Source organism: Ochotona princeps, chromosome 2, assembly GCF_030435755.1.
Source record: "Ochotona princeps isolate mOchPri1 chromosome 2, mOchPri1.hap1, whole genome shotgun sequence".
In the NCBI taxonomy this organism is placed as follows: Eukaryota; Metazoa; Chordata; class Mammalia; order Lagomorpha; family Ochotonidae; genus Ochotona; species Ochotona princeps.
Genome location: NC_080833.1, coordinates 16656942 through 16683729, shown reverse-complemented (window position 1 = coordinate 16683729; position 26788 = coordinate 16656942). Strand labels below are relative to the sequence as shown.

At 59.1% G+C, this 26788-nt stretch overlaps 3 protein-coding genes across 8 annotated transcripts; 2 read left to right on the top strand and 1 right to left on the bottom strand.

Annotated features, from left to right (window-relative positions):
- Positions 1–471: 471 nt before the first annotated feature.
- Positions 472–17413, top strand: HMGCL (3-hydroxy-3-methylglutaryl-CoA lyase). Of its 2 annotated transcripts, none has more exons than XM_004592258.3 (9): positions 472–575; positions 3824–3907; positions 5385–5492; positions 5898–5993; positions 8597–8745; positions 11346–11409; positions 11926–12114; positions 15104–15229; positions 16902–17413. In XM_004592258.3, exons 1-9 carry the CDS (start codon positions 516–518, stop codon positions 17001–17003), a joined length of 978 nt encoding a protein of 325 aa, XP_004592315.1. In that variant the 5' UTR covers positions 472–515; the 3' UTR covers positions 17004–17413. The 2 variants fall into 2 exon arrangements, with proteins under 2 accessions (XP_004592315.1, XP_058532731.1); XM_058676748.1 differs by lacking the exon at positions 16902–17413 and adding an exon at positions 15335–15443 and having other exon boundaries at positions 15104–15291.
- A 964-nt stretch (positions 17414–18377) lies between these two features.
- Positions 18378–22301, top strand: GALE (UDP-galactose-4-epimerase). 2 transcript variants are annotated; one of them, XM_058676745.1, is made up of 11 exons: positions 18378–18529; positions 19735–19929; positions 20024–20139; positions 20220–20333; positions 20561–20737; positions 20881–20994; positions 21085–21151; positions 21228–21313; positions 21434–21511; positions 21616–21730; positions 21831–22301. In XM_058676745.1, exons 2-11 carry the CDS (start codon positions 19809–19811, stop codon positions 21887–21889), a joined length of 1047 nt encoding a protein of 348 aa, XP_058532728.1. In that variant the 5' UTR covers positions 18378–18529; positions 19735–19808; the 3' UTR covers positions 21890–22301. The 2 variants fall into 2 exon arrangements, with proteins under 2 accessions (XP_058532728.1, XP_058532730.1); XM_058676747.1 differs by lacking the exon at positions 18378–18529 and adding an exon at positions 19310–19413.
- On the bottom strand, positions 22298–26165 carry LYPLA2 (lysophospholipase 2). Of its 4 annotated transcripts, none has more exons than XM_004592260.2 (10): positions 26024–26165; positions 24855–24960; positions 24578–24609; positions 24402–24467; positions 23885–23932; positions 23741–23811; positions 23597–23670; positions 23419–23520; positions 23165–23338; positions 22298–23095 (listed from the first exon to the last, which is right to left on the bottom strand). In XM_004592260.2, exons 2-10 carry the CDS (start codon positions 24930–24932, stop codon positions 23045–23047), a joined length of 696 nt encoding a protein of 231 aa, XP_004592317.1. In that variant the 5' UTR covers positions 24933–24960; positions 26024–26165; the 3' UTR covers positions 22298–23044. The 4 variants fall into 4 exon arrangements, with proteins under 4 accessions (XP_004592317.1, XP_058532754.1, XP_058532750.1 ...); XM_058676771.1 differs by having other exon boundaries at positions 24855–24962; positions 26028–26106; XM_058676767.1 differs by lacking the exon at positions 26024–26165 and adding an exon at positions 25774–25792.
- Between the last annotated feature and the right edge of the window lie 623 nt (positions 26166–26788).

The following is a 26788-nucleotide window of genomic DNA, read 5'->3' as shown; positions in this document are numbered from 1 at the left end:
CGTCTGGGATAATAAGGGAAGATGGCCCAAGTGCTTGGGCTCCTGTACCCACGGGGGAGATCTACACAACTCTCCTGGCTTCTTGCTTCAGACTGGCCCAGCTCTTGCCAGTGGGCTATTTGGGGAGTGAACAGTGTCTCTGACTTAGTCTCTTTCTGTAATTCTGCCTTTCAAATAAATGGAATATTTAAAAGAAAAAAAGAAAAACTAATACATGCAAAAAACTGACAGTGCTTCTTATGAAAGGTAAAAAGCATAAAACCGTGAAATTGTTACTATCTGCCTCGCCGCATGTTTCAGAATCTAAACCCAGGAAGCAAGAGACTGCTTAATTTCTGTCGTTCCTAGAGACTCATTTTGCCTAAAATTACTGACTGCCTAAATGGAATACAAACAGGCAGAGCTGGAGGTGAGGCGGGGCGTCGCGTCACCGCAGAGGCCCCGCCCCGGGGGAGGAGCCAAGCTCTGGCCATCACGTGGGGCGCGGAGGCGGGGCCTGGAGAGGCTGGGCCAAGATGGCGACAGTGAGGAAGGTTCTGCCGCGGCGACTGGTGGGCTTGGCGACCCTCCGGGCTGTAAGTGCCCCGTCCACCGAGGGGGCGACCCTGCAGGCACCGTGACAGTGAGGGTCGGGGGCTTGGCCCGTGGCGGCCGTGTCTGAGATGCGAAACTGAACAGCTTCGGGAGAGCCTTGACTCTCTGGCTGCCCCAGGTCCCTGAAGGGCCACTGGGGACCCGGAGAGGTGGAGCGGGTCGTGGAGAGCTGGGACACCATCCGGGCGTCCTGATTGCCCGTGCAGGGCCCTTCCAGCGCCCCGGGCTCTTTTTTCCCTCTGAGCGTCAGACCTGTCACCTCTGCCCCAGTGAAAACCACCAACACTTGGAATTAGGCTTGCTAAAGTGACCCTGTCTCTCGTGTCCACTTCCAGCTGTTGTCGCTTTAGGGCTGCTGGGGAGCTATTGCTGCTTACTGAGCTGGACTTGGGGCGCCTGGAGTCAAGCTAGGATTCCCCTGGGATGGATCCTAAGGTTCTTCCCTCCACGCAGGGAGTGGAGTGGGGGACACCCTCAAGTGTTGAGTAAAAGTTCCAACCGTGGTGTCCCCGTGTTGGCAACCAGCTCTGCTGAGCAATGTCGTGATTGACTGCCTCACCCTAAGGGCTTTTTTTTTGTAAGAATATTTATGTTTGGGACCGGCGGCGTGGCCTAGAGCTAAAGTCCTCGCCCTGAACGCTGGTTCTAATCCTGGCAGCTCCACTTCCCATCCAGCTCCCTCCTTGTGGCCTGGGAGAGCAGTTGAGGATGGCCCAAAGCCTTGGGACCCTGCACCCATGTGGGAGACCTGGAGGAGGTTCCTGGCTGCTAGCTTTGGATAAGCGCAGCACCAGCCGTTGCAGCCACTTGGGGAGTGAGTCATCGGACGAAAGATCTTCCTCTCTGTCTCTCCTCCTCTATGTATATCATCTGCCTTTCCAATAAAAATAAATAAATCTTTTTTAAAAAAGTATTTATTTTTATTGGAAAGTCAGATTTATAGAGAGAAGGAGAAACAGATCTTCCACACGCTGCCTCATTCCCCAAATGACTGCAATGGTACTGGGGCGGGGGGGCAGTTGAGCCAATTCGAAGCCAGGAGCGTTTTCCAGGTCTCCCATGTTGGGTGCAGGGTGCTAAGGCCTTGGGCCGTCCTCCGCTGCTTTCCCAGGCCACAAGCAGGGAGCTGGACGGGAGTGAAGCTCTGGGACATGAACCAGCTCTTGTATGGGATCCTAGTGCTTGAAGGTGGATTAGCCAGTTGAGCCAAGGAGTCAGCCTCAGCCTCAGTTTTCTTGTCCATGAAATGGGTAGCATTACCTCAGGATAGAAGAAATGCGGGGAAAGCTTTCAGTGGTTATTGTGGCTCTTCATAAGGAAGCAATCAAGCCTGTGGTTGAAGTTTTACCCGACAGGGTTCGGGCTATAACTGTACTGTGGGAAGAATCACCGTCCTGGCAGTGGGTCCCTCAGAGAACTCTCAAGTGTCCTTAAACAAGGATACCCATTCCAGCTGGGCAGGGGTAGGAAATCTGCAGGCAGATGGTGGATACCAGGGGCCTGGAAAGAGAAAACCCAAGGTAATGGTGTGAGGCGTGGTCTTCTGTGAGCTTGCTAGCTCAAGTTCAAGGTCAGAAGCAGACAGGGTCCCAGGCCATGCTTTGTTCCTTTCTAGCTGTGTGGCTGGAAACGCACTTTGCCAGGCTCATTGGTGGGAGTTAAATCGGGGTGCTCGTGGGTGTTAAATCGGCCATGGGTGTTGGTGGTGGTGCCTCACAGTCCGGCATGCTATGGGCAGAGAGGGTCATCCCCAGGCAGCCTTAGGGTGGCATGGAGATGGCAGTGACCACAGGGCCAGGGGCCTGTGCCATTGAACCACCCTGCCAGGGCCACCTCCCATGTCAGGGCCTAGCCTTGCGATGGGAAACAACCTGCCCCCTCTAAGGCTCAGATTGCTGGCCAAGTGGAGTTCCTGGAGGTTTTTAGGACTCTTGGGGGCCTCAGCAGGTGACACAGATTACTGAGAAGCTGCTGTGGGTCGCTGTACAAAAGCCCCGCTGGCAGATGTGGAGTGCTAATGAGTAAGAGCTCCTATGGGGCTGAAGGTGGAACTGACTTGATTGCGGCCTAGTCTGTCCTGGGGCCTTGAATATAAACAGAGTAAGGGAGCCACTCACACTGCAGCGGGCACCAGAGCAGCAGAGGCAGGTATCCCTGCCAGAGATGCTCTTCCCGCACAGCCTGGCCCGACACTCAGCGTGTTATGCCCCGGCCAGCCCCCAGAAAGCTTTGCAAGCTAACCCCAGGCCACTTCAGGGAGCTGTTCATGTTCTGTCTGGAGGGTGGCTGGGCCTCCTGCAGGTCTGCAGGGGTTGGGGACCTGGGCAGGTCCACAGGGTTCTGCTCCCTCCTCTTGTCCCACTACGGTGTGTTCATCCTGGTGCAATTGTATAGAGCGAAGCCAGACATTGTCATGGTAAGAAGCTCAGGGTATAGAAGGGATGGGATTGTCACATTTCCTGGGCAGGGGGGAGGCAGGGAAGCTGGGCCGATTTTACACAAGGAAGCTCCTCTGCTCTGTTGTCTCTGCAGGGCGTCCTCTCTTCAGCCCCATTCCTGTGTTTGCCCGGCCTTTCCCCAGATCCCCACCCCAACCTCCCTCTGGGTTCACATATCTGTTACTTCAATAAACCTGTGCTGAGCTCAGTACCCAAGGCTAGGAGGTGAAGTGCAGGTCACTGACAGACCGGGTTCCTCCTGGAGCAGGATTCTACCAGAAGCAGGTTACTGGCAGTGCTCTGAGTTTTGGGGTGGGGATGGGAGATGGCCAGGAGGAGCTGCGTGGCCCAGGGGTTGGGGGGTGGGGCCTCTCCAGGACTGAAAGAGATGTGAGAAGAGCCTGCCGGATAAGGGGAAGCCCTGGGTGGGAGAGGCAGCCAGTGGGTCTGGGGCTTGGCACCCTCCAGGGCAGAGGGCAACAGTAGCGAGACCTGATGAATTCATATGGTGCCCAGATGGCAGGAAAGGGGATGGGACTGACTGCAGGGTAAGCAGCAGGTGGCAGTGATGGAGGAGTGCAGGTGTAGAGTTGTGTATGCAGGATGTGGGTCCCCAGAGCGTGACTCACTGGTTCCTGTTTCTGTGGTATCATCATCAAATGGGCATTGGCCACTGAGGAATGTGGCTTCTGGTCTCCAGGTCAGAGAGGGTGAACCGCCCCTGCTCCCGCCTTGCCCTGGGGAGAGGCCGGGGTTGTGACAATCACTCTGTTTGCTCTTTTAAACCAAAGGTCAGCACATCGTCTGTGGGCACACTCCCCAAACAGGTGAAAATTGTGGAAGTTGGTCCCCGAGATGGACTACAAAATGAAAAGGTAAAGACGGACATGAGCCAAACATGACGTCTTCATTCAGAGACATGACTAGGTTGGGTCAAAGACACTGTGGGCTTTTCGTGAAATGCAGTATTGTGCAGCCATAGCAATACTGGAGTTGATCAAGTGACATGAGCGGGTTATAAAATGATATTTTTAAAACTTCACACTTTTGTGCACAGAACCGAAACCTGTATATGTGACACAAGAAACTAAACCCTCACTGTCCCGTGGAACTTGCTGAGAAGATGGGAAGGTGTTTTGGGTGTGAACATTCTAGAATGTTCTAGCGTGGCAGCCACTAAACACATGCAGCTCTTGAGCCCTCAAAGTGTGGCTTGGGTGGGCATTTGGGCAGGTGGCTAAGCTGCCCATGCCCCGCACCTCAGGTGCCTTCCTGACCTCAGCGCCCTTCTGGGAGGTAGCTGGCTTGCTACCACCCACCTGGGAGACCTGGGTTGAGTTCCTGGCTCTCAGCATCAGCCCCCTAGCTGCTGTGGGCATTCAGGAAGTAAACCAACACATGGGAGTTCTGTCTGTCTCAGTCAGAGGGAACTGACTTTTGATGTTAATGTAACTTCTGTGACCAAAGGTAGCTGGCTAGTGGCTAGCATATTGGACCACACAAGTGTGGAGAGTTACCTTCTGGGCTGTTAATAGGACCACCTCTGGGACTAAGGGGGGTTTTGTCCCAGGTGTATGTTTCTGAAATGACACACTGAGTATTTTCTCGGTGAGAGGAACTTGTCTCTTTAAGGCAGGACCAGTGTAGCTATCACAGGGAGTGCTTGTGGCAGCCCCCAGGAGGTTGGAGTTGTGTTACCTGGAACAGGAGGACTTTCCGAAGTCATTTGTTAAATGGATCCAGTGAATGCAGAGGGGCAGATGTTAGAGGGCAGGCGACAGAGCCTGGGTGAACCTGGAGTCTCTAGGATCTTTAACCTAGGCTTGAAAGTACTAGGGAGCCACAGAAGGTTTTTGAGCAAGACGGTAGGACAGTGGAAGGAGCCTTTTAGGAGGAGTGGGTGGAGTGAGACCATGCTGGGGTGTAGCGTAGGAGGGATGACAGGCTTGGTCACAGCCATCTCCAGGAGCTGGTCCACATGGAGGAGGAAGAGCCTAATGCCAGTTACTGATGGACAAGGTGAAGCTGTGATACTTTGGAGTTCCTCTCCCATAGTCATTTCTGTGCTTTGGGGTCTTGGCCCATTGCTCTTGAGTTGTTGATGGGATCATGAGCTGCACATTAATCAGAGAAAAATCAGTGTGGTAGGGAAGTAACCATGTCCTTGCGATACTAACTCCTTGTCAGGCGCCAGACCACCGCCTGCAGGGCCTGCAGCCAGCCCTGCCACCTGCCCACAGGCGGGGGCGCCTGCAGCTTCTGGGAGCCTTTGGGAGCCACCATGACAGTGGGCTGCCGGGCACTGACACCTGTAACCATGTGATTGCCATCCTGTGCCTCTTGCCACTGCAGAATGTGGTCCCCACGGCCGTGAAGATCAAGCTGATAGACATGCTGTCTGAAGCAGGGCTGCCCGTGATAGAAGCCACCAGCTTCGTGTCTCCTAAGTGGGTGCCCCAGGTGAGCCCCAGCCACAGAGAGAGGCCTTCCCTGGGACCAGATGGAGCAAGTCACATGCTTGTCCCCCAGCAGGTGGGAGTAGGGAACCCGGGCGTCCCGGCCACTGGCTGAGAGGCCTCAAGGGATGTGTGAGTACAGAGTGAGTTTTGATGTTTCCGATGACTTTGCTGAGCCAGGCTTGCCGTCTTATGGCATGGTCAGGCAGGGAGGAAGCCCCACTGCGGAAGGAGTGCTGGGCTCCCGGAGGGCAGCCTGCTGCCCAGCTAAGAACGGGCTGGGTTCATGGCTGGTTGGCTACAGGGCAATCCTCCAGGCCCAAGCAGACACTCCCTCCTCGTGTGAGGAGAGTTCCCATCCTGCCCGTGCCGTGGTGGTGACTTTCAATGTGTGTCTCTTGGCTCCCAGATGGCTGACCACACTGAAGTCTTACGGGGCATCCAGAAGTTTCCTGGCCGCAGTTACCCAGTCCTAACCCCGAATTTGAAAGGCTTTGAGTCAGCGGTAAGAAACCAGCTTGGTGGGGGTTTGGGGGACTCTGGAAATGAGCCGGGTGACGCTGGTCCCGGCCTGTCGTGGGATCTCTAGTGGTGATGGGCACTGCCTGGCTTAGGGCAGCCTTGGTCCAGCCTCTCACCTCTCTGTGAGCGCCACGAGTTCTTGACCTCTCTGAGTCGCAGGTTCCACTCTGAAGTGAAACAAATGTGAGTACCTGGTTAGGAGGACTCGGGAAGTCAGAGTGTGCACTCTTTGGATGTCAGCACCCTGGGATTGCCTGCTTTCCAGAGGGTGCGAGCTCTTGGGCAGGCTTTCTTTCTTTTTTTTTTTTTTTAAAGATTTATTCATTTTATTACAGCCAGATATACACAGAGGAGGAGAGACAGAGAGGAAGATCTTCCATCCGATGATTCACTCCCCAAGTGAGCCGCAACGGGCTGATGCGCGCCGATCCAAAGCCGGGAACCTGGAACCTCTTCCGGGTCTCCCGCGCGGGTGCAGTGTCCCAATGCATTGGGCCGTCCTCAACTGCTTTCCCAGGCCACAAGCAGGGAGCTGGATGGGAAGTGGAGCAGCCGGGATTAGAACTGGCGCCCATATGGGATCCCGGGGCTTTCAAGGCGAGGACTTTAGCCGCTAGGCCACGTCGCCGGGCCCTTTTTTTTTTTTTTTTTAAGATTTATTTATTTGTGTTGGAAACTCAGATTTACCAAGAGAAGGAGAGACAGAGAAAATCATCTTCCATTCACTGATTCACTCCCCAAATAGCTGCCATGGTCAGAGTTGAGCCAATCTGAAGCCAAGAGCCAGGAGTTTCTTCCAGGTCTCCCACGCAGGTACAGGGTCCCAAGGCTTTGGGCCATCCTCTCCTGCTTTCCCAGACCAAAGCAGGGAGCTGGATGGGAAGTGGAGTAGCTGCCTCCCTTTATCTCCCCCTTTACCCCATATACAGAAAAAAAAATAAGAGAGAGAGAGAATGTGGAAGCAATGGTCTTACCCAGTTTCCTGTAGCCCTTGACCTTTTGTGCCCTAATTAACTATGTAAAGATTATCAAAATAAAATAATAATTAAAAAAAAAAAGAAACTGGAGCAGCTGGGACACAAACTGGCACTCACATAGGATCCTGACACTTTTTAAATGTCTGTTTTCATCTACTTGAAAGACCAAAAAAGAGAGAGAGATTTCTCCTGCTAGTTTACCCCCCAAATGCTTACAATAGCTAAGGTTGGGCCAGATGAAAGCCAGGAGTCTGGAATTCCATCCTGGCCTCCCACATGGGTGGCAGGGGCCCAAGGGCTTGAACTGTCATCCTCATTAGCAGGAAGCTGGATCAGAAGTGGGATAGCCAGGACTTGGAGAAGTCCTGGGGGGGGATAGAAGTGTTCAGCAGCTTAACCCACTGTGCCACAGCCCCCCACCTCTGTTATTACTGAGCTATAATTCTCTATATCTATCCATTTTCTGGGGTCTCTATGAGAAAGTACTACCTCGAGGGCCACTTAAAATGATAGTGGTAGGGGGAGGGAATATTATGTTTTTAGAATTATATCTACAAACCATATCAAATCTGTTAGAAACTATTTAAAAATTATAATTTAAAGAATAACTATGGTTGGTGCCATGATGTGGTAGGCTAAGCCGCTTCCTGCAGCTAACATCCCATGTGGACACAGGTTCATGTCCTGGCCTGGGAAGGCAGCAGGGGATGGCTCAGGTCCTTGGGCCCTGCACTCATATGGGAGACTCAGAAGGACTGCTGGCTACTGGTTTTGGATTGGCTCCAGGCCATTTGGAGAATGAACCAGCAGATGGAAGATCTCTGTCTCTCCTCTCTGTAACTCTGCCTTTCAAATAAAAAATAAAATAAGTATTTTCTAAAAAAAAAGAAAAAATTACAGGTTCGGCCTGGTAGCCTAGTCACTAAAGTCCTTGCCTTGCACATGCCGGGGTCTCATATGAGCGCCAGTTTGTGTCTCGGCAGCCCCGCTTCCCATCCAGCTCCCTGCCTGTGCCCTGGGAAAGCAGTCAAGAACAGCCCAAAGCCTTGGGCCCCTGCACCTGTGTGGGAGACCCAGAAAAAGCTCCTGGTTTTTGGCTTTGGATTAGCTTGGCTGTGGCCATGGCAGCCCTTTGGGGAGTGAACCAACATAGAGATCTTTGTCTCTCCTTCTCTTGGTAAATCTGGCTTTTGAATACAAATAAATAAATCTTAAAGAAAAAAAACATGACAGCACTGGGCTGTTTCACAGCCTGGGAAATCTGTACCAGGCCTCCGTCCTGCCTCTGGTGGTGGCAGCAGTGACTGTGCTGCTTAGCCTGTGGGCACATCATTGTCCTCCCTGCCTCTCCTCCAGCTGGCCTCCTCCTGTGCCTTTGCAAGGACACCGGTCCTCTGGGACCAGCAGCCCACCCTGCCCCAGCCTGGCCTCACACTATCTCCTCACTTCTGCACTGGCCCTGTTGCCAGATAAGGCCGCATCCTGCTGGGGTCAGGACACAGTCTGCTCTGTGACACTCATCCTAACATTCACTGCGAGATACGTGTCTGCCATTCGGGGAGTGGGTTGCTCGGGAGAACAGCACTGAGGCTCCTCGTGGTGTTGACAGGTGGCTGCTGGCGCCAAGGAAGTGAGCATCTTCGGAGCCGCCTCTGAGCTCTTCACCAAAAAGAACATCAACTGCTCCATTGAGGAGAGTTTCCAGCGGTTTGATGCCATCTTGCAGGCAGCTCGGGCAGCCAGTATCCCCGTGCGGGGGTGAGTCAGCACGCCTTGCACTCTTCTTGTTCCTCGGTGCCCTTCCAGCATGGACCAAGGCCCCAGCTTCAGCCGTCCACCCACTGAGAACCCTATATACCTCATCTACTTAGCAGGGGCCCCAGAGCCACCCCCCCATTTTACAGATGGCAAAATCAAGGCGCAGGGAGAGTGAACAGTCCACCGGCAGGCTGCACCCCTGAGCTGACAGCCAAGGACATCCTTCAAGAGGACACACCTGAGCACCTTGTCCCTGATTCCAGACCTCTCCCTGATCAACCCCACTTAGACTCTGAAGGTGGCTTGGAAGCCCACTACCTTGTGGCCCCTGCCTCCTGTGCCCACCACATGCCAGCCCCGGGGGAGCACCTTTCCACTGCTCCCTGCCGCTATGTTCTCTGCCACCTCTGGGCCATAGGTGCTACCTCAACGCTCCTGCATCCTTCTTGGGGTCGCTTCATCTTGTCCTCACCTGGAGCTGGTGCACTGACCTGTGGCTAAATCCTCGCCATGAGGGCGGAGCCCACATCTCTGCCCACTCCTGTTGCACCCTGCTCTCAGGCACTCGACCCAGTTCACAGCAGCCATGAGTGGATCCGTGGGAAGGCAGGGGCTCAAGTTGCCCCGGCCTCAAGGCCTGTGCTGTTTCCACAGGAGTTTTCCTTACTCGGCAGTGTTCGGTGAATAAGCAGGAGACTTAGAACAGGAAGGTACATGGAGATCTCGCTGTGTCAAGTGATTCAGGTGGGGGCATTGTAGCACTTGGACCACTTCGAGTCCTGCCTCCTCCACTTCCAATCCCGCTCCCTGCTAATGCACCTGGGAGGTAGCAGAGGCTGGCCCTAGTGCCTGGGCCCCTGCACCCACATGGGAGACCGGGGGACAGCTCCTGGCTCCAAGCCCAGCCCAGTCCTTCCTGAGGACAGTTAAGGAGTGAACCAGTGATTAGAAGATCTCCCTGTCTCCCTCTCTTTCTATCATTCTTTTCACGTAAATCTTTAGGAAAAATATTTATGCAGAAAACATTTGTTATGCCTTTTGGTTTTAAAGATTTATTTATTGATTGGAAAGTCAGGCACACCAAGAGGAGGAGAAACAGAGAGGAAGATCTGTCCACTGGTTTACTCCCCAAGTAGCCGCAACAGCTGGAGCTAAGCTGATCCAAAGCCAGATGCCAGGAGTCTTGTCTGGGTCTCCCATGTGGATGTAGGGTCCCAAGGCTTTGGGCCATCCTCCACTGCTTTACCAGGCCACGAGCAGGGAGCTGGATGGGAAGTGGGGCCACTGAGACACCAAGCCCATATGGGATGCCGACACATGCAAGGCAAGGTCTTTAGCCACTAGGCAATTGCAATGGGCCTACTATGACTATTTTTTTAAACTATTCATTTATTTGAAAGAATGAGTGGGAGAAAAAAAGAAAGAGCTAGATCTTCATCCGTTGGCTCATTCTGCAAAGGGGTGCAACAGCAGGGTGGCCTAACCCGCTGGCCACACACTGTCCCCTCCCGTGTGTCTTAATCAGCAGTGCTTGACTGTCACAGGTTTTATCACCTCAGCTGTAGAGGGGGCCAGCTGGGGACTGGCCATCTCCATCCAAGACAACCCCAAGAGCCGTGAGGAGCCGTGCCATCCACTCCTCTGCTCCGTGGCCTCCAGCCTCTGCTCTCTGTCCCTGGCCCAGCACTGCCGCCTCTGCCCCGGGGCTCCCTGTCCCTGGCTGGGTGATGCCGCCTCTGCCCCGGGGCTCCCTGTTCCTGGCCGGGTGCTGCCGCCTCTGCCCCGGGGCTCCCTGTTCCTGGCCGGTGCTGCCACCTCTGCCCCGGGGCTCCCTGTTCCTGGCCGGTGCTGCCACCTCTGCCCCGGGGCTCCCTGTCCCTGGCCAGTGCTGCCGCCTCTGCCCCGGGGCACACTCTCACTGGCCTTCCCCTTCCCCCAGTATCCCTGGGAGGGCTTGCAGGTCTCCAAGCTGCACTTGGCTTCTTGCTGCGCCCACCACAGCACCCTTCCCTCCCTCAGAGCCCAGTCACTATCCATGATCGTCCTGCCTTCTTCTTTCATTGCCTTTCTCTCTGGGAAGCCTTGTCCCTGCCCGGTGGCACACGAGTGGCTTGTCAGGAGTGGCAGAGGACAGCGTGAGCACCAGGTTGTCTGCCAGCCCTGCAGCTACTGACCCTGTGGCCCTCCATCTACTGGGTTCGTGCTTGGCCCTGGAGTCTCCTCCCGCCCTCGGTCTCCTGAGGCTGGGGCCAGCCCCCTGGCTCAGGGCTGCTCATGCCCTCACCCCTGTGCAGGTCAGGTGCCCACTGGTTCTAGCTTCTGCTCCTCTCCTTGGAAACTCTGCAGCATCTCCTGTAAGAAGTAGCCTGTGAGCCCTGCCAGGTTCTCTACCGCCCCCTCGTGGCACCAGGTCGCCACTGCCTTTGTTTCCTCAGCACCGCTCTGAGCCAGTCTGGGGTTCAGCCCTTGGCCTCTAGCCAGCCTTCGGGTTCTGAGTCCAGGCCGGCCAAGGATGTATGTGTCCATCAGCCACTCTGCCTGTGCCCTACTGGCTGAAGAGTCCAGGGCACTGATGGCCTTCTTGCTCTGTGTTCCTGCAGGTATGTCTCCTGTGTGCTGGGATGCCCCTACGAAGGGAAGGTCTCCCCGGCTAAAGTGGCTGAGGTGTGTGTTGGGTGGAGCTCTCGTGGGGCAGGGGGGTCGGGGTGGGCTTCCTCACCTGCCCTCAACACATACGTTGCTCTCCCTGCTGTCTTCTGCTGGGTCACAATTTCATTCATTTGCCCAGTGCCTTCCTGGTGCAGGTGGCTTCTGAATGGTTAAATGTTTGTACTAAAAATCTGTAGCCAGTGTGCCAGCCCTGGCACTGCATGGAGCTTACCAGCCAGGACAGAACTGCCCAATCCCGGCCCCGGGTGTGACCGGTGGGTGAGGTGTGAGAGGAGGAGGATGCCGTGGGAGGGATATTGGTGAGTGGGTCCTGGGCGTGGCTGGTTCTGTGCTCCACACCCACAGTCTCAGGGTTCCTGGGATGAGACTCATGGTTCCCATGCTCAGGTGTGGGAGCCTGTGACCCCGTGAGACTCTCACACCTCGGACACAGACACTAGGGATCCCTACTCGGCTCCTGAGCCCTGACTGCCGGAACCTGGGGCCCTCACCCCTGGCCTGCTTCCCCAGGTCGCTAAGAAGCTATACTCAATGGGCTGCTATGAGATCTCCCTGGGGGACACCATTGGCGTGGGCACTCCAGGGGCCATGAAGGACATGCTGTCTGCTGTCACACACGAGGTGCCGCTGTCTGCCCTGGCTGTCCACTGCCACGACACCTACGGCCAAGCCCTGGCCAACACCTTGGTGGCCTTACAGGTAACAAAGGCTCGTGCCCACTGCCCCAGAGGGCATGGGGCCAGGGTGGCCTGGTCTATGCTACTCTCAGTGAGCATTCCCTGCTGCCACTGTGCCAGGTCCTGGGCTGGGGGGAAGGTGAGGTGCACACAGACATAGTCCCTGTTGTCAACGCGCATGGCGCCATCTATGTGTGAGGAGGCTGTGGGGACCCTGCCCTGTGACAGGTGACGCAAGGGGGAGCCCCGTGCCAGCTGCATGGGTTGCAGAGGATGTGGTGGAAGTAGCTCAGGCAAGGCTTGAAGGTGACGAAGGGTTAAGTGGCCAGAAACAGGAAGAGGGCAGGCAGGGAGGCAGGCTTGCATTTCAAGTGTGAGGCTGGGTCCCACGGGCGCATGTGTGTGCACACATGCATGCAGTGCACGTGGGTGTGGGAGGACCAGGCCAGGAGGTGGCACACGGGCACGCCTTTAATGCCGGCCCCAGAGATGGGACTACGCCTCATCATAGGCTTCTCTTGAGGTTTTATTTTTTTTTTTAAAGATTTATTATTTTTTTTTATTGGAAAGGTGGATATATATAGAGGAGGAGAGACAGGAAAATCTTCCATCCGATGATTCACTTCCCAAGTAAGCCGCAACGGGCCGGTGCTGCGCTGATCCGAAGCCGGGAACCTGGAACCTCTTCCGGGTCTCCCACGCGGGTGCAGGGTCCCAATGCTTTGTGCCGTCCTCGACTGCCTTCCCAGGCCACAAGCAGGGAGCTGGATGGGAAGTGGAGCAGCCGGGATTAGAACTGGCGCTCATATGGGATCCCGGTGCGTTCAGGGCGAGGACTTTAGCCACTAGGCCACGCCGCCGGGCCCCTCTTGAGGTTTTATTTTGCAGGGGTGACCCCGAGTGGGGACTGCACACACTGGCAGTCTGAGAGAAAGGACAGCTGCCTGTGGCGTCAGCCTGTAGCGCCGTCGTTAGGGTAGTGAAGGTAGTCCCCGCCACCTGCACGCTCTCGCTCTCTCTTCTCTCCCAGAGCCCAGAGGTCCATGGCTCTCCCTGCAAGGATTCTTTTATTTGCTGTCACCACTTGCTTAGAGATGTGGTTGTGTAGGTTAAGGTGGTCCATTGCTCGGCTTGCTGTGACACCAGCCCCTTGCCAGGCAGGTGGGGTAGAACGGCACATGGAGGGTGACACGCTTGGGACTCCAGCCTCACCCCACCCATTCCTGGACACTGCCTGTCAGCCCTGCTCAGTGTCTTGGTCCCCAGGGTCCCCACGGTCCTGTGTGTGAGCATCTCTCAGGGGCTCGGCCACATGGTGACCTCCCCCTCCCAGCAGTCCCTTAAGGATGATGGCCCAGGTGTGTGCCAGGTGCTTAGCTGTGCACTGACCACAGGAGTGAAACAGCCCAGTTCCAGCCCTCTGGCAACATTATAAACACAGTTCTGAGGCCATGTACCCAGTCATGCCCTCCTGGGTGCCAGACGCTGTTCCTGGCACTGAGGATTCGCCTGCGACCATGGCAGTCCCTGACCTCATGAAGCTGACACTCTAGTGCAATGAGAGAGAAACAAATGGTCAAGAAAACAGATGAAGAGCAAGTGCTGTGGGAAAACAAAGCGGGCCTGAGAGACCTGAAAGAAGTGAGGGAGGGAGCCCTCCCAGGTGCGGAGAGGCAAGCAGGCCAGCCTGGAAGAGCAGGTGCGAAGACCCTGGGGTAGTGTGTGCCAGCGGTGTGCAGGGCAGGAGCACTGGCCAAGGGGAGGGCAGCAGAGGGAGAGGATGTGCCAGGGAGATGGCTGTGCAGGGTGTGAGCGGAGAGCTGCCTGTCTGGAGCAGAGGGGAGTCCTCCTTTAAAGGGCTGCCTCTGGCTGCTGGTGGCGGTGGGGAGCTGAGGTCGCCCAGGGCAGGGTCTGGGCAGGGCGCGCACACTTGGGGTCTTCAGCATGTGTGAGTTAACATGGGGAAGTCAGCAGGAGTGAGTGAGGCAAAGAGCCTGGGAGGGGCAAGTAGTGAGGTTCCCCCCAAGCCCCCATGGCCCTACAGGATCAGAGGCACACAGGTGGCAGGACAGGCCATGGCCAGCCCAGGCTGACCAGGTTGGGGCCTGGGTACAGCGTGAAGGCACTGACAGGCACCTGCAGACCAAAGACCTGACCTTGGAGTTTGCAGCATGGGGTCTCCATGACCCCCTCTCGAGCTCTTGGCAGACATGGCCTGTTCATCATGGCTGCGGGTGAGGCTGGCAGGAGATCCGAGGTAGGGACAGCCTTTTTCAGGCATTCTGCCTTGAGTGGAGCCAAGGAATAGGAGGCTGGAGGGTTCCCCAAGGATTTGTAGAAGATGGTGGCCCAGGAGAGCGAGTGACAGTTGGGAGGGGAGACTGGAAAACTGGTCCTCCAGCAGAGACGAGTGGTCTCACCAGAGAAGGCCAGGCGTTGTCTGGGACTGCAGGGATGCAGCCTGGGGCCCGGATGCAGGTAGGACTGGGGTATGTGACCGTGGGAGCTAATGGGGACACCTCCTTTGGTTGTGTCTGCTTCGTTTTTGAATCGTTTTTGAATCGTGCAGCAGCTGAAAGTGAGGAAGGAGGTAGAGGCCCCAGGGGAGAGAAGAAATGAGATCGCCATCTAGTGGAGAAGGAAGTGGCTGCCCGGGAATGGGGCAGTGCTCTGGGGGGGCTCCAGGTGACTGCAGGCTTGGGGATCTGGGGTCCTAAATCCCAGCAGTGGGAGGAAGTTAGGTCAGCGGTGTGGGAGGACTTCTGAGAGGAGGTGGCCTCGAGGTGAGCAGGACTTAGCTGTGACGAGGGCCGAAGAACCCAGCTGCGAAGGGAACCTGCAGGTGGATGGCGGACGGCAGGCAGTGCTGGGGACTCCCCACTGTAGCCAGGCACGCATGGCCACGGGCTCCCTGCGCTACATGGAGACTCAGCCGGGGCGGTTCAGGCCAGGACGGTGGGCTCGGGACTCTGGTCCCTGGTGACAGCCGCCTTTCCTCTTCCTTGTTTCAGATGGGGGTGAGCGTCGTGGATGCCTCCGTGGCCGGACTTGGAGGCTGCCCCTATGCACAGGGTGCGTCCGGGAACTTGGCCACCGAGGACCTGGTCTACATGCTGGCAGGCTTGGGCATTCACACGGTGAGTCCAGCTGCCCCCTACTGGCAGCGCCTGGGAACCACCCAAAGGACAGAAGGGAAGTGGTTCTCGGGGCTGTTAGGGTGGTGGGGCGTTAGGAGGGGCCAGGTGGTGGGGACCCCCGGAGCTTTGTGTTTTTGAGGCAGCAGCCAGGGGTGCAGGAAGCAACAGCGTGAGCATGACATCCTGGGTTTCCGTGTGAGTTGGATAGTTCTGTCCTAGGAGGAGGTGCCGGGGACTGGGGCAAGAACCGAAAGGTGGACTTAGCCCATAGACCTGCCCCCCCCATCCCAGAGGGTCAGGGGCGGCGTGGAAGCTGAGTGGCTTCAGGATTAGCTGCAGCTGGGTGTAACAGCTGAGCCCGTGCTGTGGTGCGGCAGGTGCAGCTGCAACCCCCTGTATCACCTGACCCCCTCGCAGAGTGCTAGTTCGGTTCCCAGCTGCTCCACTTCCCGTGCAGCTTCCTGCCAGCATGCCCAGGAAGCAGAGGAGGAGGGTCCAAGCATGTGGGCCCCTGCACCCACATGGGAGCCCCGGCTGGAGTTCTGGGTGCCTCACTTCAGGCTGCTCCAGCCCTGGCTATAACCATTCAGGAGAACCAAACAGAAAATCTCTCCCTCTTTTCCTTTCTTCCCTCTCCCTAACTCTGCCTTTCAAATAAAATATTTTTTATTTTACATATGTATAGGAAAGGCAGATTGACAGAGAGAAGGAGAGACAGAAAAAGATCTACTGGTTCACTCCCCAAGTGGACCCAATGACCGGAGCTGAAACAATCAGGAGCCAGGAGCCTTTTCCAGGTCTCCCACGTGGGTGCAGGGTCCCAATGAATTGGGCCGTCCTCCACTGCTTTCCCAGGCCACAAGCAGGGAGCTGGATTGGAAGTGGAGAAGCCAGGACACAAACCAGTGCTCATATGGGACCCCTGTGTGTGCAAGGCGTGTATTAAGCCACTGAACCATTGCGCTGGGCCCAAAGTATCTTTAAAAAATAATAAAGTAAAACTTAACCCTGTCATTCACAGGCCCAAATGATCTAACCCTGTAATCTAAGAAAGGGAATGGTCACAGTGCCCGCCTCACGGGGCTGGCTGGGGACCAAGAAGCTGGACGCATGCTTGCCATGGAGCTAGCCCGTGCCCCCGCAGCCAGATGGGCTAGTGCCAGCAGGCAGGCGTTTCACTCAGTCTTGATTTCAACATGGCATTTTTCTGTGTGTTTCTATTTGCACTTCCTCAAAAGGCAAAGCAGCAGAGAAGAGAGAGGCTGAGATCTTCCAGCTTCAGACTCACTCCCTAAACACCCGCAGCGGCCAGGGCTGAGCCAGGCTAATGCCGGAGCCCAGGTCATTGGGTCTCCTGTGTGCAGGGCCCGAGCACCTGAGCCATCGTGTGCTGCCTTGCCCGGGCTCATCAGCAGGAAGCTGGGTTGGGAGGCAGAGGCAGGACTCAACCCTGGCCAGTTACTCCCTGCACCCCTGCTGCCCCTGGAGTGTCATTTTGACCCCTGTAGGCCAGGCCTGGTGATGGCACCATAAGCCATCATACCAACTGGACATCGTAGACGTAGATGAGGGAAGGGGGGAGGCCCCTGGCAGGCTGCCGGCCTTTGCCTGGTGCGCCCCGGAAGCTGAGGGCACTCACAATTCTGGATTTCCTCCAACTTGTCTCCTGAAGGGTGTGAACCTCCAGAAGCTCCTGGCAGCGGGTGACTTTATCTGCCAAGCCCTCAACAGGAAAACCAGTTCCAAAGTGGCCCAGGCCACCTGCAAACTCTGAATCCCAGGAACGGGCGGAAGCAGGGGTGTGCGTGGATAACTGGTGATGAAATGGCAACGAATCAGAAAAGGAGCGGGTACCTCACAGCCACCTGGGGCCAGGTCTGGGGGTGGGACGGAGGCAGGAGAGGGCGCTGCGTGGCCCCAGGACAGGAGCAGGAGAGGCCCAGGAGGTGAACCTTGGAAGGCGGGTGGGCCCCCAGCGAGGAAGGACTCTCAGGCCCCAGCTGGGGGGCCCAGGGAGACCCGGCTGCTTAGGGCGAGGGGCAGCAAGATAACCTGTGCTGACAGAAGGGGTTTGCTGAAAGGGCTGAGAGCTGAGCTTCTGTGGGGGCACCTGCCAACCTCAGCATCTCGGAGATCTCCACTCTGATCATGATTTTGGATAATTAAAGCCTTAATTTTCCAGAATTTCTCAGTGTAGCCTGGGTGTGCATGTGCCAGTAGACCAGCCCAGGCCGTGGTGGCGCTGACGGAGACCGTGAACCCCCCCCAAGCCCTGCTTCTCGGGACTTCCTCTCTTGTCCCTGGCATAGGCGCTGGAAATCTCTGGCCCCGGGGCTGGCTAGGGACGCTGCCCGCAGGGGCGGTTTTTCGGGCCTCTCCTGGGGAGCCAGTGTTGTGCCCAGATTTTGAGATCCCCGAAATCACCAGGAGTCTGAAGTAGATCCAAGTGCACAAGGATGGTTTATTCAAGCTCAGCACATCCGAGCCTGGGTTCTTGGTTGAGAGCAGGCAGCTGCCTGACTCACTGGCCAGCTGGGACCAACACCCCTTACTGGGAGTGTGGGCCTGAACAGCACATTCATAGGGTTTGTATAGGCGCAGTCCACAATAGCCTACAAGGTGAGGGGAAATACCACACATTCCCTACCTATCTCAGCTGGACCTGGAGGCCAGCCATGCCTCCAGCAACTAAAGGAAGCACCCACTTAATTACTTGGAGCCACCTGTGAGATAACCAGACTTAGGTGGGCCTTGATTCATTAAAGGTCACACAGGCCGTTGGTCTGCACGCTCACGCGGCTTCTTCGTAGCAATGAGCCAGGAGCAAATGGCTGGGATTTTGATCCTGAGTTTCTTCACCAGCTGCCACGAGGGCGGCAGCAGCCTCTGGCTCCCCTGGGCCCCGGTCCGCACCGACCCCGGGCCTGCCCCGTTAACTGGGCGGCAAAACCCAGACTGCCCCTGCGCGAGTCCTTGAAACCGACAAGCCCCTCTCTAAGGAGGCTCCCACGGCCGCCCTTTGCCCGGGGCCGCCCTGGCGCGGTCGGTAGCCAGGTTCGCCGCCCGGGTCCAAGCCTGGCGCCGCCCACTTCCGGCCTCCGCCGGAGCCTGCCGCACGGGCGCCGGAGGCCGCAAAGCCTTCTGTCCGCCCGGAGTCGCCGTAGCCCAAGGAACACGTTTTCTTGGGGGCGTGAAAGGGGGGTGGGACCCTGGTGGGCCGCCAGCTCTTAAAGGGGCCGCAGCTCCGGGCGCTGGAGGCGGCGCCTGTGGAGCCAGCGCCGGGCGCGGGACTCTGTGCAGGTTCGGGAGCGGGAGGAAGGGCCGAGCGCGCTCGGGGGTGACCGGGGTTCCGCGGGCAGCGAGGCGGTGCCGGGAGCGTCCGGGCTGCGCACCAGACTGAGCCCGGTCTGGCCAGGCCCGCCCCCTGGGCTCCGGGTCCGCGCCACCGGGGCGAGGGCGCGCGGGTTCATTCATTCCCGACCCAGGACCTCTGAGTTCGGCTCCCTCCGAGCCGCGGCGCCCCTTCCCCTCCATTACATAGATCGGGAAAGCTGAGGCGGGTCCGGGGCGCGGTGGGCCCCTGATCAGCCTTCCAGGGTCATCCCCAACTGCGACCACCTTCCGTGCTGAGCGCAGGGTTGGAGCAGATTCCGACGGGCGGCCAGGGGGAAGGGCTAACTGCTCGGGCAGAGGGGCCGGGCCCCGCCGGCTGATGCCTTCCCCTCTGGCCCCGGTGCCTCCTCCAGCCGTGGGGGGAACTCGGAGGAACAGCGCAGAGGTGGCCGCCAAGAGCCCAGCCCGCAGCGGGCGCTCCCTGGGGTGGGTCGGGGCTGGAGGAGCGGGGGAGGGCTCGGCGGCGGCCGGCAATGAAAGGCCCCAGTGTCGGCTCGCTGCAGCTCCGCGCCCTGCGCGCTGTTTGTTCCGGGCGGAGCTGCACACCTGGTGGTGAGCTTCTAGCCAAGTCCACGTCTACACGGCTTAGCCGCTGGCCTGGCCCCACCCACGGGTGAGCCAGGCTGGCCCTGGCCTGGGCAAAGGCTGAAGCAGCCGCAGTTGGGGTGGGGTGGGGTGGGTGGGGCTCCCACACCGGACCGGCCTGCAGCGCAGGAGCTGATCCTCCCGGAGGTCATCGGGTCTGTTTCCTGCTTCCTTCCAGCTGACCTCGAGGGAAGGGGAGGGTGGAGGTAGGATTAGTCCTTCACTCGGCTCTGGGACCTGTTGCCCCCTAGTGATGCCCGGATGTGGTGGAGGGAAGCGCACGCTCCCCACCTGGGTTCCTGGGACCTGTGTGTCCACGTCCTGACCTGCGCCCTGGGTGCTCTGGAGAAATTCCCGCTGAGCGCTCACACTGCCCGCGCTGAGCACATAAGTACTAGATACAGAGGCAGACGCTAAGGCCAGGGCCGAGCAAGTGGTCGCTGGTAAGGGACAGTGCCCGCACTCAAGCCACGGCTGGCTCCAGCCACCCCTTAACCAGGGCTTCCCACCACCCACCTGCCCTTCAGGTGAGCTCAGGGGCCAGAGTCCCCCCGGAAAGAAGCCCCCTCCAAGCTCCATCCCAGCCAGGCCCACAAGCACAATGGGGGAGAAGGTGCTGGTGACAGGTGGCGCGGGCTACATTGGCAGCCACACGGTGCTAGAGCTGCTGGAGGCCGGCTACTCGCCCGTGGTTATCGACAACTTCCACAACGCCATCCGCGGTGAGCCTTGGCATCAGCTGGTGGCCTGCCCTGTCCCACCAGGAGGGGTGTGACCGGCCTGACCAGGGCTTCATGGCCTCCCCTGCCCCACCAGGAGAGGACGCCCTGCCCGAGAGCCTGCGGCGGGTCCAGGAGCTGACAGGCCGTCCGGTGGAGTTTGAGGAGATGGACATCCTGGACCAGGCTGCCCTGCAGCGCCTCTTCACAAAGGTGGGTGCCCAGCAGAGAGCCCTGTGGCAGGTGGGGGGGGCGGGGTGGGAAGGCAAGCCTGACCCTGCTCTGCCTTGCAGCATAGCTTCGTGGCCGTCATCCACTTCGCAGGGCTCAAGGCTGTGGGCGAGTCAGTGCAAAAGCCCCTGGACTACTACAGGGTCAATCTGACTGGGACCATCCAGCTTCTAGAGGTGGGGCCTGGGACAGAGGGCAGGGAGGGGGGCTGTGGGTGGAAGTGGTGGGGGCAGGTCCCCCACCACACACAAGACACAAGGCTTCACGTACTGCAGTAGGACCTGGGGGCAGAGTCAGATGGGCCCCAAACTGTGTCACTCGGACCGTCAGTCTGTTTCCTGTAACCTCGGCCTGGCACAGTGGCATGGACCAGGGGCCACTGACGCCTCCCCACCTCCGCCAGATCATGAGGCGCTACGGGGTCAAGAACCTGGTGTTTAGCAGCTCGGCCACCGTGTACGGGAACCCCCAGTACCTGCCTCTGGATGAGGCCCACCCCACAGGGGGCTGTACCAACCCCTATGGCAAGTCCAAGTTCTTCATCGAAGAGATGATCCGGGACCTGTGCCGGGCAGACAAGGTGAGGGGCGGCCCCCAGCCTCAGCCCACTTAGTGGAGGACACAGAGGACAGACTGGGACACAGCTGGGCTGAGGAAGTCTCTGGAGTCACGGGGACTGTGCTGCCCAGCCTGGCCCCCACCATCTGGCCCGTATCCCCACAGGCCTGGAACGCGGTGTTGCTGCGCTATTTCAACCCCACAGGGGCCCACGCCTCTGGGTGCATTGGTGAGGACCCCCAGGGCGTCCCCAACAACCTCATGCCCTACGTCTCGCAGGTGAGGTGGGCAGGGATGGGCCGGAGGAGGGGGCCAGCGGAGGGCGTGGCCTGGAGACCAGAGGGTAGCCGTTCCGTCCTCCGCCTCCAGGTGGCGATCGGGCGCCGGGAGGCCCTCAACGTCTTTGGCAATGACTACGACACGGAGGATGGCACAGGTGAGCCTGGGACACGGAGGCCCGGAGGGAGACGGGCAGGGATGACCTCAGCACCCAACTGGCACCTCCTCCGCAGGCGTCCGGGATTACATCCACGTGGTGGATCTAGCCAAGGGCCACATCGCAGCCTTGAAGAAGCTGAAGGAGCAGTGTGGCTGCCGGGTAGGCGGAGGAGCAATGCGGGGTCATGGGTAGAACTCCAGCTGATGGCACTGCCCCCCACCGCCGCAGCAGTGAGCCCAGCCCTTCCCCCAATCCTGTCCACTCCCCTCTCCTGGGCAGATCTACAACCTGGGCACTGGCACCGGCTACTCAGTGCTGCAGATGGTCCAAGCCATGGAAAAGGCCTCTGGGAAGAAGGTAGGCCTCCTGCCAGCACTGTCCAGCCTCCCTGGTCTCCCGGTGCACTGGGATGGGCGAGGCCTAGGGCCAGCTCACCTGAGCATCGTGCATCTCCCTGGCAGATTCCATACAAGGTGGTGGCACGGCGGGAAGGTGATGTGGCTGCCTGCTATGCCAACCCCAGATTGGCCCATGAGGAGCTGGGCTGGACAGCAGCCTTGGGACTAGACAGGATGTGTGAGTGCTGGCCCAGCCCTGGGAGTGCTGTGAGGGGCGAGTGGGGGCTGGGCAGACCACAGGGACAAGGCCCTGACCGCGTGCCTCCCTACTGTCACAGGTGAAGATTTGTGGCGCTGGCAGAAGCAGAATCCTGCAGGCTTTGGTGCCCAGGCCTGAGCCCCCGGACCAGAGAAGAGCACGCACAGCAGCTGCCAGCTCTCCAACCTCTGGCAGAGAAGCCTGGGCAGCCAAGTCAAGGCCTCTCCTACCTCAGGCCCTGGCTGGGCCGGCTCAGCCCACCAGGAAGGAGGCCATGGGATCCATGGACCAGGCCCTGGAGTTGAGAGTCTCTAACTCTTATCTTCACAGGGTCCAGCAACTTCCAGGACCATTGACAGCAGGGAGGGAGGCTCCGGGACCAACCCCCCCACCCCACCCCTGCCTCCACCCCCCACCCCAGGTACTAATTTATACTATGTGAAGGAGCTCTCCCAAGTATTTAAAATAAAAGTTCCCTGACACAGGGCAGCTCGAGCAGGTGGTCGCTCTCCACCTCCTCTCAACAGAACCAGCCAGTCCTGAAAGTGGAGGAAGCAGTTTCTTTGATTTTAATCAGAATCCAGGACACAACAAGAAAACACCCAAAACCACAGAGAGACAGACGATGAGACGCGGCTCCTCCCCCCGCCACCTCCCGGCCTCGAGTGGGGGGACGAGGGAAGGAGGGGAGACAGCTGGGGGAGACCTTGAACCCCAATCCAGCCCAACAGGCTCCAGGCCTGCAGGGGAGAGGGTGAGAGGGAGGCAGGGCCCAGCCCCCAAGTGGGGGGGATGGCAGAGGGAGGGAAGGCCCCGAAGGACTCCAACTCCTCACCCTCAGGCCCACCCCACCAGGGGCAGGCTGCCCACAGCAGCAAGGGGCCCCAGGGCCAAGGACACATTCATGACGGAGAAGCATGAGGCAGGAGAGACACACGATTATCTGGGCAGAGTCATGGGTAGGGGCCTGGGAGGGCCCCACGGGCCAAACCCTGAGGTCACAGGAGGGGGCCCGGGCGGGGCTTGCGAGTGAGGTCCTGAGTGAGTGGGCGGGCGGCTGGGCCCCTGCGATCCTGCTGCCAGGGGGCGCCCATCTCCAGGGCAATGGGACAAGCAAGCATCCCACCCTCTGCCCCAGACAGCCAGCTGTGAGGCCTGCCCCAGCCACCTGCCCCAGAGGCCTGTGGGAAGAGGACAGGTCAGGGAGGGAGGGGACGGGCTCGACCGGCTCAGATCCAAGATGGTGCCGCACTTGCTTGCTGCATCCCCCGGCCCAGGTGCTGGGGCCAGCGGTCAGATAGGAGGCAGCAGCTTCTCCAGAAACTCCTTCACGGCTGCCATCTCCTGGGGAGCGGGGCACAGTGAGGCTCCAGGCTGGAGAGGAGGGGGAGGGAGGGTGGAAGGGCCACTGACCTGCGGGCAGGAGCTATGCATGACACCTGGGTATGTTTTGAACTGGACCCTGGCGGGAGTGACGACAGACCGCAGCTTCTCAGCTGTCAAGGCCCCAAACCGTACGGGCACCATGGGGTCCAGCTCCCCATGGCACTGAAGGATGGCCAGGTCCTTGGCACTGCCGTTGGCTGCCTGCAGGTCAGACACTGCACTCAGGGCACAGTCAACATGGCATGACAGTCCTTAAGTCATTAGGGACACTGCCAGCTCACCTGGGGGAAAGCCCGGTGCAGGGGCAGCCAGCAGCTCAGTGCCACGATGCCAGCCAGAGGGTGGGGACAGGTGAGGGCTGTGTAGAGGGACAGGGCCCCACCCTGGAGGGAGGAGAGAAGCAGGTATCAGGAGGGCACCTCTCACCCGCCCATCCCCACCGGGTCTGCGCCCCCTCACCTGGGAAAAGCCTCCCAGGACGATCCGATTGGCGGGGATCCCATTCTTCATCTCGTGCTCGATCAAGGCCTTGACTGGGGGGAAAGGGGCATGACTGGGCCACCCTTTCCTGGGGGGTGGGGGTGCGGCACACAGAGAACTTACTGTTTTCCGCTGCCTTCTTGATGCCAGCCTCGTCCTCTGGGGCGTCTGGGCTCAGCCCCATCAGGTCAAACCTGGGAGAGGGGAAGTGTTGGCAGCTGGGAGAAAGCTGTGCCCGCCTGCCCCCCATGCAGCTCCTGAACTCACCAGGAGGGCATCACCATCTTCATGTTGAGGGTCACGGGAATCCTGGGCCTGCAGGGGCAGAGCAGGAGGGCCAGCCTGCTCAGGAGCGGGCAGAGTGGTCCCAGGGGCCCCTCCCAGCAGGCAGGACCTGTGTTTGAAGTGTTGCCTGGCAACTGCCATGTGGGGCTGCAGCTGAGGCTGAAGCTCAGACTGGGGCAGGAGCAAGGGAGAAGCAGAGCCCAACCTGGGTGTGCCGGCCTCCAGCTGGGTGGTGAGTACTTGGGGAAAGGGCCCAGGGAAGCCATGCTTCTAGGTGGTCTCAAGTCTGGGAGACCCTAGGGCTGGGGGCTGCTGCTGGATCCCATTCACCAGGGCTCCGTAGAAGCCAGGGCTGCAAACGGCACATCTGAGTGCGAGTCCCAGGGTGCAGCTGGCGGGCGAGGGCAGCCAGGGACTGTAGGACACATGCCGCCCCTTCCCTGGAGCCCGAATGCTCTCCCAGACCATCCCCCACTCCCCTTGCTGGGGTGACACTCACGCATGGGGACAGATGTACTTGACGTGCGGGAGCCGGATGGTAGAGAGGGCGTCAGCCCAGCTGTGCCTATGAAAGCAGGGAGAGGGAAGGCGCCGTGTGGGAAGGGGGACGCCTCCAGCCCTGCCCACTGGGCACAGCCCATCTCCCCAGGAAGCAGCCCTTCCCCACAAACTCACCCTGTGTCTCCAAGTCCATGTAAGAAAATAACCTGGAAAAGGATGGGAAATGGGCAGGTAGGGACCAACTCCCCCTCCAGGTAGCCTGACTTATGCCCTCCTCCTGCTGCCCCCTGCCACCCCCAAGGACCTGGGGGGACTGAGGTGGCTACCTAACAAGTGATTAACCCCAGGCCTCCTGGCTCCAGGCCACCCCCTGCACACCACCACCACCTCCATTTTCCCACACCCCTCCAACCAGTTCCCGGGCTGCGGTGGGTGAAAAGGGGGCCCTTACCGCGGCCGTTTCCCGCTCAGCTCCAGACACAGTGGCGGCGTCAGTGAGCAGGGGCACAGACATGGTGTTACCGCACATACACTACAGGGCTCCCTGCAGGCTGGGCCTGCCCGAGGAGGGGGTGAGTTCAGGAGGCAGGCACCACCGCCCACCAGCCCCCATGGCATCCAGGTAAGTTCCCCAGGCGGACACAAAAGTTGGCCTGCAGGCCAGCCACTCCGCTAGTCCATAATGTGCCCGAGCTGGCAGGGAGGCTAGCACAAGAGGGTAGCCCTGCTGCTGCTGTCCCTCCGGACCCTCCAACTCCATGACATAGAGGGGAGAAAAGATGCCAAGCCCCCACCTTCTCCAGCCAGCCTGCTTTGGCAGTTCTGGCTGAACCATTCCCAGAGCCCCAGAAAGCTGAAGGCGGCCACCCCAAAACTGGAGCTCCATGCCGCCCCCCGCCTGGCGCTACCTGCTGCTGCTGCTGCCACTGGTTCCAACTGTCCAGATCTGGGACTCCCAAACACACACCACAATGTCAAGGCTGGCTGGCCCCTCCCCGCACCCGCCCCACAGCATCCCCAAACTGGCCGCCGCTCACCGCCTCTAAGTGCCTCCCCTTGCCAGGACGCCCAGCCCTCCCACCCTGCTGACCCAACTGCACCTCCCCAAAGTGGGACCTCGGACCTCTGACGGGGGGGGGGGGCGAGGGCGGTCCCTCTCCCCCAAAAGGAATGCGCCTCTTGCCCTAGGCGAAGATTCCCTTTCTTCTCCACTGTCGGAACTCCCCTCTCGGAGGGGCGCCTCCCCCAACCACCCCGCCCCCAGCTACCGTCTCCCTCCCCACAGTAGGAACCTGCGCCCTAACCACCCCCCACAGTGGGAGCGTGTGCCCTGGCCGCGGGCCACCCACACCCCACAGTGACATGTCTACCCTGCCCACCACGCGGCTTTCACAGAGAAGCCCCCGCCCCACAATGGCAGCCGGCACAAGTCCTTCTGTCCACTCCCGGACGGGCCCCTGCCCAGCCCCGATCCACTTCTGATGTCCCCCCGCAAGAGTGGACAGCGCCTTCGCCCCTCTCCCCACCCCCATCCCCAGCGCGCGGCCGCCCCCGCCCGTCCCTGCCCGCGCGGACCTCGCCCAGCCCTTCCTCCGCCGCCCGCCCGCCGGGCCGGGGTACCTCTCTCCCCGGGGCTTTCGAGAGCGCTCGGGCAAATCCCCTCTTTCTCCCCACAGACACACACTCTTCCCCTCGGCCGCCCCCGCCGGAACTTCCGCTCGAGTCCCGAGAACCCAGCCATCGCGCTGCCGGAAGGAACCGGGCTGGCGGTACGGAACCCGGAAGCGCCCCGGCTAGGGGCTGCCATGTTGGAGAGGGAGTGGACGAGGCGTCCAGAGTCAAGCTGGGCACTGCTCTCCCGCACGCCCGTGTCGGCGTGAAGTGGGGCCCTCCCGGTGGGACACGCTTCTTTCCGGCCTTGGGTGCCGTTTTGTGGGGTGATGGTGCGCGGTTTTACTGTGGTACTGAAGGTGTACTGTAGGATGTTAGGATACTGTGGCTGCTGACAGCAGAACAAGTGAGCACCCATCACCGCACGCCTTCCCCACTGTGGCTGGAATCTCACTTAGCAAACATTCCAAACAGCACTGTTGACTCCAGCCTTCGTGTTGCACATTAGATGTGTCCATCTGGTTGTCATCCTCACCACCGGAGGAATGGATGGCATGCGCTCTGACCTCAAAGGACCTGAGAGCTTATTTAGTCCTCCGGGCTTACAGATGAGGAAACCAAGGCCGGGCGAAGGCAATAAACAACCACCTCGAGCTGACACTGGGATGCTGCTCCTCCTGACCTGTTTCCTGGCCTATAAAATGGTGCTAATAACCACCCTGTCCACAGCTTTGCTGTGAGGCACAAATGAGTCTGTGTGAGCATGCTTTACAC